This window comes from Palaemon carinicauda, chromosome 1 (assembly GCF_036898095.1).
Source record: "Palaemon carinicauda isolate YSFRI2023 chromosome 1, ASM3689809v2, whole genome shotgun sequence".
Taxonomy (NCBI): Eukaryota; Metazoa; Arthropoda; class Malacostraca; order Decapoda; family Palaemonidae; genus Palaemon; species Palaemon carinicauda.
In genome coordinates, this window is record NC_090725.1 from 247,191,739 (window position 1) to 247,205,423 (window position 13,685).

General features: G+C 35.4%; 1 protein-coding gene across 4 annotated transcripts in view; it reads left to right on the top strand.

Moving 5' to 3' along the window:
* The window catches only part of pasha (partner of drosha), a 738,765-nt gene that overhangs the window by 631,110 nt on the left and 93,970 nt on the right, over nucleotides 1-13,685 (top strand). For all 4 annotated transcript variants that reach the window (XM_068388798.1, XM_068388811.1, XM_068388805.1 and 1 more), the window contains 3 exons: nucleotides 4,281-4,378; nucleotides 4,797-4,934; nucleotides 10,723-10,907. In XM_068388798.1, coding sequence (XP_068244899.1) covers nucleotides 4,281-4,378; nucleotides 4,797-4,934; nucleotides 10,723-10,907 — 421 coding nt within the window. The remainder of the gene's footprint in view (nucleotides 1-4,280; nucleotides 4,379-4,796; nucleotides 4,935-10,722; nucleotides 10,908-13,685) is intronic.

Sequence of the window (13,685 nt, forward strand, 5' to 3'; positions counted from 1 at the left end):
CAGAATTCCCCCTAGCAGAGGAAGAGGAAGACGAGTTAATGGGAGACTCTATGGTAAAGGACGAAGGGGAGCACTTCGGCCCTGAAAAGAGGATAAAACTCAGGTGCTATCCAGGTGCCAACACACAGAAGATAGAAGTATCTAGTAAAACTACAACAGATAAGAAAAGACCACTATTATTGTTCAGGCAACTGAAAATGACCTATTCCTAAGAAATGATACTGCTGGCCAAACAAATCCTTTGGATAAACAGCTGGAAAAAAAACTGTTGAAACAGCTAAAAACAAGAGTAATAATACTATAGTTATAGGTATTCTCCCAAGACTCAATGTCAGCCACTTCATCCTCAGATCTGCAGTAAGGCTTTAAGAATAAAGGAAAGTTTTAAGTCCACATGCCAGATAAAGAAAGTTAAATTTATAGATATTTGGGACACACTCCACTGGAAGACAAAATTATACAAAAGTGCCGGAATACACTCAAGTGAAGAAGGCAAGAGAGTATATGGAAACTAACTTATTCTCAGCCTGTACAAATACTTAAACACAGTAGAGCAAGAACAAACTAGACCCTTAGAAAATCCTCCAACAATTAATAGAGGAAATTTTGCAGAAAACTTGGATAATGCCCCATTTTCAATACTTTCTATGTACTGGACTGTATTTTTTCTTATATTAAATTGTTCTTATAAATAAATGTTTAATATCTTGAAAAGGGTTATAATTACAAACAGGATGGGTGTAAATACCATATATTTCCCCTTTAAACAGGACCTAAAATTAGGACAAATTTTAATAAGTTTAAGTCATATCTGTTGTAAAAGAAAACTGGTAAATAGCAAATCATCACTGTGTGGACTAGCTTTTGTTGTATAATCGAAAATCCAAAATTAACAAAATGAAGGCTATTTTCATATCATGCACTTCATAAACACACCAAAAAGTACACCATCAAAAATGGAAACCATTGTTTTGTTTATGTTCATCTGTGATCATAACAAGGAAACAAACGCATTTACCCATCTGTGTTTACGTTACTTTATGCAGAAACAGTTATCTTGCCAAGTATTGATTATATGTTGATTTTGTTATTAATATTGTTCTACTTAATTTTCCTTAGAACTTCAAAATAATTTAAATGAATGCAATTTATATGTTTGTCCTAAACACACCGCCTAAAACGGAAACCTTCCGTTTGTTTACTGTACGCTCCATTGTCGATCATAATGGTAGTAGGTTGACCAGGGCACCAGCCGCCCGTTGAGATACTACCGCTAGAAAGTTATGGGGTCCTTTGACTGGCCAGACAGTACTACGTTGGATCTTTCTCTCTGGTTACGGTTCTTTCCCTTTGCCTACACAGACACCAAATAGTCTGGCCTATTCTTTACAGATTCTTTTCTGTCCTCATACACCTGACAACACTGAGATTACCAAACAATTCTTCTTCTCCCAAGGGGTTAACTACTGCACTGTAATTGTTCAGTGGCCACTTTCCTCTTGTTAAGGGTAGAAGAGGCTCTTTAGCTATGGTAAGCAGCTCTTCTAGGAAAAGGACACTCCAAAATCAAACCATTGTTCTCTAGCCTTGGGTAGTGCCATAGCCTCTGTACCATGGTCTTCCACTGTCTTGGGCTAGAGTTCTCTTGCTTGAGGGTACACTTGGGCACACTGTTCTATCTAGTTTCTCTTCCTCTTGTTTTGTTAAGTTTTTATAGTTTATATAGGAGATATTTATTTCAGTATTTTAACTGATCTTAAAACATTTTATCTTTTCTTGTTTCCTTTCCTCACTGAGCTATTTTCTCTGTTGGGGGCCCCTGGGCTTATAGCATCCTGCTTTTCCAACTAGGGTTTTAGCTTAGCATTTAATAATAATAATAACAACAAACGAATGCATTAAAAACAAATGACCAAGATAATAACTAATTAAATTAAGAGCTTTTAGTAAATATTACTTTATTATAAATATTTTACTTATCGTACTCATAAAAATTCCTACATCTGTAGCAAAATCGGAAAACCATTTTGTTTGCGTTCAACAATAGCAAACCCTGGGATTCCTCTGTCCCAGTCTCTCTAAACCTGTGAGCGAGTCCCTAGCATTGCTTATAGAAGCTCCAAAACCTCTGCTTTGATGCATGAGGTAGCTGTCAGCTCCTTAATGTCTATATATGTATAAGCTAGTTATAAATAGCCATTGTATCTAAGTATCATTTTTTTTAAGCCAGGAGAGATTGAAAGTTGAATTTGGATAGAAGGGAGAAAAAGAGAAAAACAGAAAGTAAATGAGTTAATAGTAGTCTGGTCCTAGTCTAGATGCTCAGAGCTAGTCTTAGCGGCAAGGTTAAACCTACCGGGTTGAAAAAAACCTCACCGCCACCATCGCCTACCCCTCCATCGCATCGTGCAAGCTCTCTCACATCAGCAAAGTGCCAGGCTATCGATATATATATATACAGTATATATATATATATATATATATATATATATATATATATATATATATATATATATATATACATACAGTATATATATAAGTATATTATTAGTTGCTAAGCTACAACCCTAGTTGGAAAAGCAGGATGCTGTGAGAGCTGAGATGTTGAAGGAAGGGGGTGCGACTGTACTTGAATGGTTGGTGAGATTGTTTAATATGTGTTTTGTGTTGTCCATGGTACAAGTAGATTGAGTTTGTGTATGTATTGTACCACCATATAAGGATAAGGGAGATGTGCATGAGGGTTGTAATTCAAGGGGTATTAGTTTGTCGAGTGTGGTTGGAAAAGTGTATGGTAGAGTACTGATTAATAGGATTAAGGATAAAACAGAGAATGCAATCTTAGAAGTACAGGGTGGTTTTAGAAGAGGTAGGGGATGTATGAATCAGAGTTTTACAGTTAGGCAAATATCCGAAAATTATTTAGCAAATGGTAAGGAGGTTTATGTTGCGTTTATGGATCTGGAGAAAGCATATGATAGAGTGTATAGGGAAGCGATGTGGAATATGATAAAGTTATCTGGAATATGTGGAAGGTTGCTGCAGGCAGTGAAAAGTTGCTACAAAGGTAGTAAAGCGTGTGTTAGGATAGAAATGAAGAGTGCGATTGGTTTCCGGTGAGAGTAGGGCTGAGACAGGGATGTGTGATGTCGCCATGGATGTTTAATTTGTATGATGGAGTGGTGAGAGAGGATTGAAACTGGTAGACGAGGATGATCATGAATGGGAGGTAAATCAGTTGTTTTTTGCGGATGATACTGTACTGGTTGCAGACGCGGAAGAGAAGCTTGGCCGATTAGTTATAGAATTTTGAAGGGTATGTGAGAGAAGGAAGTTTAGAGTTAATGTGGGTAAGAGTAAGGTGATGAGATTTATGAGAAGGGAAGGTGGTGTGAGGTTGAATGTCATGTTGATTGGAGAGTTACTTAAGGATATAGATCAGTTTAAGTACTTGGGATCTTTTGTTACAGCAAATGGTAGACTGGAAACAGATGTACGCCAAAGAGTGAATGAAAGATGCAAAGTGTTGGGGCCAGTGAAGGGAATGGTAAAAAATAGAGGGTTGGGCATAAATGTAAAGAGAGTTCTGTATGAGAAAGTGATTGTACCAACTGTGATGTATGGATCGGAGTTGTGGGGAATGAAAGTGACCGAGAGACAGAAATTGAATGTGTTTGAGATGAAGTGTGTAAGGAGTATGGGAAGTGTATCTCGAGTAGATAAGGTTAGGAACGAAGTAGTGAGGGGAGAACGGGGGTAAGAAATGAGTTAGCAGCTAGAGTGGATATGAATGTGTTGAGATGATTTGGCCATGTTGAGAGAATGGAAAATTAGACTGGGTGATAGGGGGATAGATGTGAGAGAGGCAAGAGAGCGTGTTAGAAATAGGAATGAATGGCGAGCGATTGTGACACAGTTCCTTTAGGCCCTGCTGCTTCCTCTGGTCGCCTTGGATAACTGCAGAGGTAGCAGCAGTAGGGGATTCGTCATTATGAAACTTCATATGTTGTGGATAATGCGGGAGGGTGGGCTGTGGCACCCTGGCAGTACCAGCCGAACTCGGTCGAGTACCTTGTCAGGCTGGGAGGAACGTAGAGAGGAAAGGTCCCCTCTTTTCATTTGTTTTGATGTCGGCTACCTCCCAAAATTGGGGGAAGTGCCTTGGCATATATATATATACATATATATATATATATATATATATATATATATATATATATGTATATATATTATTTTGTTTGTAAGAACTTTATCATCTTATCTCTAACCTCTTCAATAAGGTCATGGGCTGAGAGAAGAAAATACCAGAAACTTTGCAAAAGAAAGGATAGACCACAGTTGCCAGAAGGAACTAAACTCATTTCATTGAGAAGACAAGGTATGAATAATTGATTTATTTTGTATTAAATGTCAGATGATAATACTTACAGAATATGCAGATACTGAGATATCAACGTTTGCAATACATGTATTGTTCACTCTAAAAGATAGTTAAGTAGTTAAATATATAATTTCAAGTTATTTTGCAATAATGCAAAATAATGATTTTGATGAATTTTTCCTTTTGAATTATGCTGTATATGATTAGGGGTTCTTTCTGAGATTTGTGGTTTTATTGTACAGTATTTGAGAATCTGCTTCAGGGAGGAGGCTATGTTTTGTTAATACTTAGTTAAATACCGTGATTCTTTGAGTATCAGTAAATTAGCTAATTGCTTCTCTAGAGGAAAATTTAACCTTTTTGATAGATGACTTAGCTGCTGAGTCAATGAAATTATGGTTTTCATTTTTTTCAGAGGAAGATGGAGCATTTGCTACTACTAGCAAAAAGGAATGGATTATGAATCCCAAAGGAAAAAGCTTTGTTTGTATCTTACATGAGTATGTTCAACATGCTCTCAAAAAACAGCCAAAATATGTCTTCAAAGAAGTGGGTAAGTTATTTTATTTTGTTAGCAAACCTTTTACTTTCAATACCGGAACATTCCTGCACAATTTAGTTCAAAAGTATGTTGACAGACATTTCTCTGTGAGGCTAAAGCATACCATACACAGTAATACCTATCTTTGTCTCTTTAACATGCATCATGTCTGACTTTACATCACTTTATCCTTGAATTAAATACAAACATAAATCCACTTTAAGCTGTCCTATGCAACCTTTTGCTGGTCACTACATCACATGATAACAGTGAAAAACAGGTAAAGAAACTAAAAATTCTATTTATAATACTGTATTTGAAAATACATGGCCAATTTAGAAAATAGTTCTAGTACAAGCATATATACACAAAAAAATATTAGGAATACATATAAAAGAAAACATATGATACATCTGGCATCTTTGTTTTAAACCTTCTTGAAGGCACACAGTACAATTCAGGTTTGAGCATGTACGTTATCCCAGTTGAAATGGTTTTGGCTTTGTTACTTTGTCTAGTTGAACAATTATTTTGTGAGTTATTGTTAATACTATGATATGCTTAATGTTTAATTTGAGATTGTTAAAAAAAAAGGTAAAATAAGCTAAATAATCTCATTAATCAACTCAAAACAAGGATGATAATATGAGAAAAAAGGCACAGTGAAGAGCACTGACCAACTTCCCACGTATGTTGGGGCGAAGAAGGCCCACTGCCAACGAGCCCTTGTTGTGTACAAGTATTCTCTTGTGTAGTACGTATGCATTGAGGTTATGCTTTTGTATAAGTAATCTTGGTAGATTTTAGTCTTGGCATCCAAGAAAATTAAAAGTAGTGAATCCAAGTATTATGTTTAATGATGCAAGGTAAATTGGCCTACCTTATTAGTGGGTTTGCTCTTTGCGGATTCAGTCATTTGCTATACTGAAAACTGTATAACGTACTAAATAAAAAACACATACTCACGGTTTCGCGATTATTACTCTTGAGGATGACAGGTTGCTGATGTAATATTGATTATGAAGAGATTTTGAATGTTAAGAAAATTATTCATACTGTAAATGTGCATAATCGCAATACTGCAGCATGACCTTGAGATCAGCTTGATGCCTACCGAAAGTAAATTAAAAGTAATTGTTGATTATTGAAATGCTTAAGAAATTTAAAAATAAAATCTACACATGCTTTATTAACCACAATTGAACACAATGTCTATTGAAATATGAAGGCTTAATAATGAATTAAAAATTAGATACTTTAGGAAGCTTTAAAACTAAACTACGCGTATGCATGTGGCGCACGCACACGTACAAATAAAGAGCGAGAACGTATTCGCATGATAGCTAATAATTATGGCTATAAACAAACTGTATGAAAACTGGGATTTCCTTTAACATATTGGTGCTGATGTATTATTTGTCATGAAGATATTTTGAATAAATTAGGAAATTACATAAAAAATATGCCATTCGCATGTGCACATATGCCATTCGCATGTGCACAGTAGCGGGACCTTCAGATTAGCTGATCATAACCACAGGTAAACAAAATATTAAGTTATTCTTGAATGTTAAAATGCTTCTGAAATTGAAAAATAGAATACAAAAATGCTTTAATAGAGCATATGGAATATGATATCCTATGAAAAAAGAAAATGAAATACTGTTATGATATACAGTAAGAAAATATTGATGAAGTATGACCTAAATGATTGCCAAATTATGATGCATCATAATAAATGTATGGAACTTCACTTTTCAAGTTCAACATATGACCATCTCTGTCGTAAGTTGACGACTACCTGTATATGTGAAAACTACTAAGAACTAAAATACCACGATAGCAAGCACATAAAAAGAATGTAGTGCAGTACAGTGGGATACCTAGTTTTCTAGTCAATCACAGGTAAGTGATGGTCAGTGAGTTAGTAGGTTATGAGTTCACCCACCCTAGGGCAGCAAGTGTTTGCAGATTCTCGCTTTTAATGCCTGTTTCTGTTACCTAATGCCTACAAGGAGTGAGAGCTGACTATATGTGGAGGAAAGCCTTCATCCCAATCCTTGGTGGCTAGTTTTAGTTAATGAAGGTTACTGGATTTCTCCAACCTTCAATCTTTCCTTGTCTAAGGAGCCAATTCTATATCTGAGTTACAGTATCTAGCAAATACTGCAGAGGCTCATATTTTGAACCTTGTAGAGAAGGGATGTGATAGATAGGGCCTTAAACTCTGTTCCAGGGTTTTTCAACATGTTATTCATAATCCCCAAAGCTTTAGGGCGTTGGAGATCAGTTCTAGATGTCTCAACCCTCAACGCATTCACAGTTCTCAAAATTTTTTTGATGAAAACCCCCTCAACAGTTTTGGGGCGTAAAGAGAAAAGATTGAATGTTTTCAATAGACATTTCAAAGTCAAAGGTTTACCAATTAAAGTGCCAATGGTTCTATTTCATGTGTTCACTAGGATGATATCTCCCATCTCAAAATGGTTAATGATAATTATGCAAATAATTCTTTTTACTCCTGGACGACTGGCTATTTTTGAGCGGTTCATTGGTAAGGATTCAGGTTCAGCATGTGTGGTTGTTCAGGTTACTGGATGGCTTTGGGATCCTGGTCAATTTAAAGTCTCTTCTGGTTCCAATTAAGAAAATTCTATATTTGAAAATGATAGTAGCAACTGTTCCTTTTTGATTTTTCTGTCAGAGGAAAGAATTTTATCTCTCCTCTATTTGTTGCAAAAGTTCAAGATGTTGAGGCTTATGTGGGTTTGGATGTGGATGAGGTTGCTATGGAAGTTGCTAAGGACCATGGGTGCCTTAGAGAAATTTATTCCAATGGTACATCTAAAGGTGAGGGTTTTCCAATTTCATTGCAAACTACAATGGAATAGAATAGCTAATTTAGACAAAATCTCAATTACAGTTGGGAATAACTAACTTAAACTGCAGAGTTAGTGGAATGGTCACAAACGATTATCTCTATAAGTTTTTTAAGAAATGGAAATACCAGACCTTTCTCTTTTCACAGCTGGTTCACAGGAAGGATGGGGAGTAACTCTAGATCCCTTACATCTGTCAGGGAAATGGTCCTCATGGGAGTCTACTCTCCATCAATTGCTAAGAACTTCTAGCAATATTCAAGACACTTCAGGACCTGGAACCATTTTTGGTATGGAAGACTGAAGTCGTGTTTTCAGACAACACTATAGTAATGGCTTACATCTGGAAGTAAGAGGACAGGGCAAGGTCACAATTCCTGTACCAGATAGCAGAAATGCTGTCAACCGGGACAAATTTGAGAGGAATAACCCTTCATCCTCAGTTTATTTTAGGAAAATTGAACATCTTAACAGACCAATTAAGCAGAAAGATTCAGGTTCCTTCAAACAAATGGTCTCTAAATCTGTCAGTAGGCTCTGTCTATAAATTTGGAAATGGGGTATTGACTAAATGTAGACATATTTGCAATGTAACTGAACAAAGTAATAGAGGTGTTTTTTAACCTATTCTGGATCCCTTACCATGGAAGGCAAATACCCTCACAAGACTGGTCAAATCCGGATCTTTACGCATGTCCACTGTTTGCCATAATTTGGCAGGTAATAAACAAGTTCAGGATTTTTGCAAACAGCTGGATGACTCTAATAGCCCCATTTGGGCCATAACGGGAATGGTTCACAGATCTGTAGCCTCTGGTGTTGAAGGAGCTATTCAAAACCAATCTGCTCAAACAACCAATTTCAAGTGTGGTTCATCCAAACTCATCTTTGCTACATCTGACTGCACGGAAATTATCCACCATATTCTGAGAAACAGAGTTTTGCATCCCTATAGACTGTCTATCATAGGTTCCAAAAGAGAGTCTATCAATAATCTGTATCAGACAGAGGAATGTTTATTTTGACTGGTGCAAATCTAGGAATGTATCAATGACTAGAACTAGCTTGGATAATATTGTTAAATTTGTTCTCTTCCTTTTTTATGGAAAGATACTTTCAACTTCAACCATTAAGGATATTGATTCATGCCTAATTTTGTACTCAAGCAACTTTGATTAGAGCTATCTATGTTAGGTATTATAGCATGTGTATTTAGCCATTTTAGTACTGAAAGGCCTTCAGTAGTAAGAGATGTTTTTTTTTTTTTATTTGGTTGTCGTTTTACAGTATTTAAAATGTTTGTTTTGAACCGTTGGCTAAACACTTTCCCTCTTGGCATTAGCTTCAGCTAATCAGCTAAACACAAGTGAACTTCAAGCACATATTGTAAGGTAGGCTTTGGGAAGTACAGTATAAGGGGATTCTGTCTGTTTATTATTTTTTAACCAAGAGTTTGCCATAATTTTTTCATGCCCCTCTTTGGAAATGGTTGATGATATTACATCAGAAAAATATATTTTTTTTGTCCGATAAGAGTCGTTTAGTATTATTTGGAAAAAACTATGAACATTAGAGGTAGTGTCCCCAATTTCTTTGCTGGGGTTACAATTCCAAATTGTCCTCTGTCCAAAATATGATGTCACCCACAAAGAATTGGATCCAAATCCAATGTAAGCTTTGAAGGTTAAAGTTCAGGATATCAGAAGTGCCGCTACGTCTCTTAATTTTAGCAGAAATCTTTCTTTAGAAAGGGTTTTAGTAGCTACTCAATGGTGCACTAAGTCAGTTTTTTCTATAAATTATCTTGAAAAACCTAGTATGCCAATCAACTTTGCCAGATTTTAGGCCCTATAATGGCTGCTGGCAATGTGTTCTAATAAAATTTTGAGTTCAGTTAATTTATAATTTTCTTATTTTACAAAAAGGCTAATTTTGTTACTCTATGTTGGGGTTATATAGATAGGTAATTGGAGATAATATAATTAAGAGAAACAATATAGAGTCCTGTATTTTGAGTACATTTTCAGATAATTTGTTACCAATAATCTAGATTAGGTGAGTCCTAAGATTTTAATTATTGTGAACCATGTTAAGACTATACCTATCTCTTTCCTTCACTGGCATCCCACTTTCATCAGTGTGTGGGAGCCAGTAATATGAAAATCAGGGGAGATTCATAGAAATATAGAATTATAATAATATTTATTTCTATGCTCATGTGACGTTCATATAGCTCACCCTCCTCTCCACTGACCTGTGCTGTCAAGAGGATAGGGAATAGTTTCGACTTTGAGACTTTATGCCATTAAGCGATAGATTTTCTCATTACTTTGCTAAATCTAATCTTTTTTTATTTTAGGGGTAAATGTTGATAATACTATGCTTCCAGTGAAAAAATTATGAAAACATCCGGTGAGTTTAGAAATAACAGATGTTATTAAAAATAATTTTTCATATTGGTTTTGAAGAAACTTGTCTTCAAAATGTGGATATAGGGACTGTGGAAGGTGAATATATAAATGAGGATGTTGCTATGAGGTGTGACCAGAGACTCGAAAAAGACTGATATTTCAAAGATTGAAATATCTTTGGTAAATGGTAAGAATGGGGAGAATTCAAGTCTAATCCTGATGATGATGATATATATTGAGAAAAGTAAGAAAAGTAGAAAATCATAAAAGTAGAAAACTAGTGGGAAAACCCAGAATAACAGAGAAAAAGTGCATTTATTGAAATCTAAACTAAACTTGCTGTTATAAAGTTATTTGCTTTTCCTATTATATGATTGGAAAATATTAAGAATTTTCTTCCTTTGGTGCTTTGAAAAGTAATACAGTACCTCTGGATGGATGCATCTTTATACCACTTGTAAGGATTAGAATTTATATTCAGTAAGAATCTTCTTGTCTCTTCATTATCAGAAAATGCGGCAACACCATATGCTGCCACCATCATCATTAATGACATGGCATATAGTACTGGGTATGGAAGCAGCAAGAAGCAAGCAAAGACTGAAGCTGCAAAGTCTACACTAGAAATTCTTCTTCCAGATTTAGGGAAAAAAATAAGAGAAGAGTCAAATACTAAAGGGGATGCAGATTTATCAGTAAGTTTTGAAACCGTAATTTGTGTATGTGTTAAATATTTTATTTATTTTTATAAAACTCACCTGAGGTTCATATGGCTTTATCCTAGAAAGCTACCTTGTGCCAACGAATTTCAGTTAAAAATTGCACGGTCTCCCTCACTCCCCATTTGCCAACCCTCCCAAGAATACTATTACTGTACTGTATTGATATTATTTGGCAAGTTCATTACACTTGGACATGTTGTTAGGTTCTGCTTTTCCAGATTGAGGAAGGATTGAATAATAATTTATTACTATAGCTATTACTGTCAGATGTCTGCTTCTGGTGCTGAAATGCACTTGTGTGAGTCCTGCTACCATATCCCACTTTACAGCAAACCCTTGTCTAACCCCTGAAAATTTGCTTTGTGGTTCTAGTGTACCTTCTAGTAAGATGTCTAGTGGTAGACTGAGTATGATAAGAGTCGAGTGCTTACTCCCAAACATCAATTTACTTCTCTGCTTTAGATGCTTCTATTGCAGAACCCTCATCTTTAAGAAATGTAGATTTTTAGTTTTCTGGATTCCAAGATAGAAGACTGGATTAGGTTGTTTGATATACATCCTGCTACTGCAGCATGTACTAATTAGCAATCATTTGGATGGTAACCATATAAAGACTAATGTAGGAATGCCCTCTTAACATTCATACTAGGGCTAAGAGTGGCTTTAAACCGACTCATCTACTTACTATATTTTTCACAGGCACTAGATATTATTTTCAGGTGCGATTTGAGTAAAAATTAGATCTTTTTCCAAATCAGGGAGATGATAATGACAACAATGATGAGTGGAAGGATATTGAGACTTGAGGATGATCCTCCTTTCCAATTTTTGATGAAATTCATTATGGAAGTATTCCTGGTCAAAATACTTCAGTTTGGTTCTGAACAAGCCTGGTAATCTATGTCTTCACATGCTTCAGGTTCACTAAAAACAACTTACAGTATACTTCATAGTTTTTTAGTTTATTTTTATTTTCTATTTTTACAGATGATGTAGAAGAAATGTCTCAAATTGAAAGGAAACCGTCCAGTGGTAGATCTTGGTTATAGTCAAGTCCCCCTATAACATGGAAGAGGTTGGATTTTTTATAAAACTAGTCAGGTACCTATCCTAACTATTTATACAAAACAGGTTACTATAATTTGTTGGGAGTCCCAGGTGAAGTTTGACTGGAGGAAATCGTTAAATTCTGTTATTGCAAGTAGGGCAACAAAAGAAGTATTGATTATGGCTAAGTGCATAAGAAATTTTGTTGAAATTCTTTCTTTAGGAGATTCGGTAGTAGGAGTTATTTCATCTCTTATGGAAGAGAAGTTTACAGGATATTCAGACCTTAATAGGATGTTGGACTTATAGTAAAGATATCTAGATAGAAAAACTGCAGATGGTACCCTAGAGTCTACAAGCTAGTTTGCAAATTTTGTAGTAAATTGCAGAGAATAGTTGTTTGTCTCTAGCTGGAACAGTTTCAGATACACAGCATTCTTGTTACATCCCTCTTGGGTTCCATTATAGACTCTGGTAGGATTGCTAGAGTGGCAGAACAGGTAACTGGTAGGAATGGGTGCGATGCTTTAAGGTCATTTTCATATGTGTCTACTACTTTATTTTGTTTTGGCACTTTGGCTTCTTTAAACTCTCCATCTTTCTGCAATATAAAATTATGCTGATTGAAAGTATCCCTTCTGGGTATCTGCCCAACAGAAGTCTAGTAGGAGTTTCAAAAGGACGCCTTGCTATTCTAAGAGAATTCAATGATGAAGTCTACCAGGATATCCTTGTAGGGGGAAGGTCAGCCCACTTTTTCAAGTTTGGGAAAGCCTATTTCCTGAGTCTTGTGTTCTTTCAGTGGTGAAAGGGTTATTTGATTTCTCTGTGTTCCAATCCCCCTTTTTCTGCAGTTCCCTTTCCTATAACCAGTTATCTCAAAGACCCTGTCAACGCCTATCTTTTGAGATTACAAATTGTTTTTTGTACCCTGGACATCAGGTTGTTGGAAACCAGTGCTCGATGTATCAGTACTAAACAAGTTCATAATTCTCAAAATTTTTAATTGACTCTACAGTCTTGGAGGGGGTAAAGGAAGGAGATTGGATATTTATGATAGACTTGACTACCATCTATTTCCACATTCCAAATAGTCCTCAGTCATGGACTCAGAATGGCAACACAAGTCTTTACAAGGTTCATGGCTCCAATTTCTAAGTGGTTATTCCTGTTAGGCAAAAGGATTCTTTTATACCCAGACAATTTGTTGCTCTTGAACTCTTTGCTAAGAGAGATTTGTTTAAGGGGACCGTCCGCCATGTCCGCCATTTTTTTTTTCTAATGATCCAAATTTCACAATTTCTATATATGTTTTAGACATATATAATACCTTCATCATATAAAAATTTCAAGTCATTTGATCAAAAACTTTTGGATTTATGAGCAAAAATCATGATTTAAAAAAAATATTTAGGTACATTTTTCCCCACTACTATAATACCAATTGTATTGAAACTTATACCACAAAAACTACTCTAACAACCAAAAAATGCTGTTAGACAGAATTTTGATTTACCTTTCTGTTTTTTTTTAATGAATTTTTATTTTTTTTTCCTCGTCTAGACGGAAAATAATCGTGAAAAAAAATGTAAAACGAAAATCAAAATTTTGTCTGACAGAATTGTGGGATTTTTATTCTTCTTTTCAACGATATCTTTTTCTCTAATATCGAACAACAAATAAGTGAGAAAAATGTACCTAAGT